We start from the raw sequence: 356 nt of genomic DNA on the forward strand, positions 1-356 counted from the left end.
CATATATATATATTTTTTTTTTTCCCAAAATTAACTGCTATTTCCCTTCCATCCCCTTCGTTCAGATTCACCGAAGTGACCTCGGCTTCGGTTACATGGGAGACCCGAATGAGCGAGAGCATTCGGTGCTGGCAGAGCTTCAAGGAGTGTGAGAGTGAGATCACAGAGTGGCTCACAAGCGCCGAGAAGCTCTTCCAGGAGAAAGCCATCACCACCAAGAGCTACCTGGAGTCTCACAAGGTTAGCCTCTTGACCAAGGTAATCCCACGCGGTGTCCGATTTCGTGTCGTAGTAGTCGTGTCTTCGCCTTCGTAGGACTGTTCTTACGTTGTTCCTGAGAGGGAATCTTCATCTTC

General features: G+C 48.9%; 1 protein-coding gene across 1 annotated transcript in view; it reads left to right on the forward strand.

Annotated features, from left to right (window-relative positions):
- Positions 1-356, forward strand: part of LOC119582359 (nesprin-1-like) — a gene marked incomplete at its 3' end in the record, with an annotated part of 145,991 nt that overhangs the window by 100,601 nt on the left and 45,034 nt on the right. Inside the window, 1 exon segment of the mRNA XM_037930574.1 lies at positions 66-240. Coding sequence (XP_037786502.1) covers positions 66-240 — 175 coding nt within the window.

The sequence above is a fragment of the Penaeus monodon genome, chromosome 15 (genome assembly GCF_015228065.2).
Source record: "Penaeus monodon isolate SGIC_2016 chromosome 15, NSTDA_Pmon_1, whole genome shotgun sequence".
NCBI lineage: Eukaryota > Metazoa > Arthropoda > Malacostraca > Decapoda > Penaeidae > Penaeus > Penaeus monodon.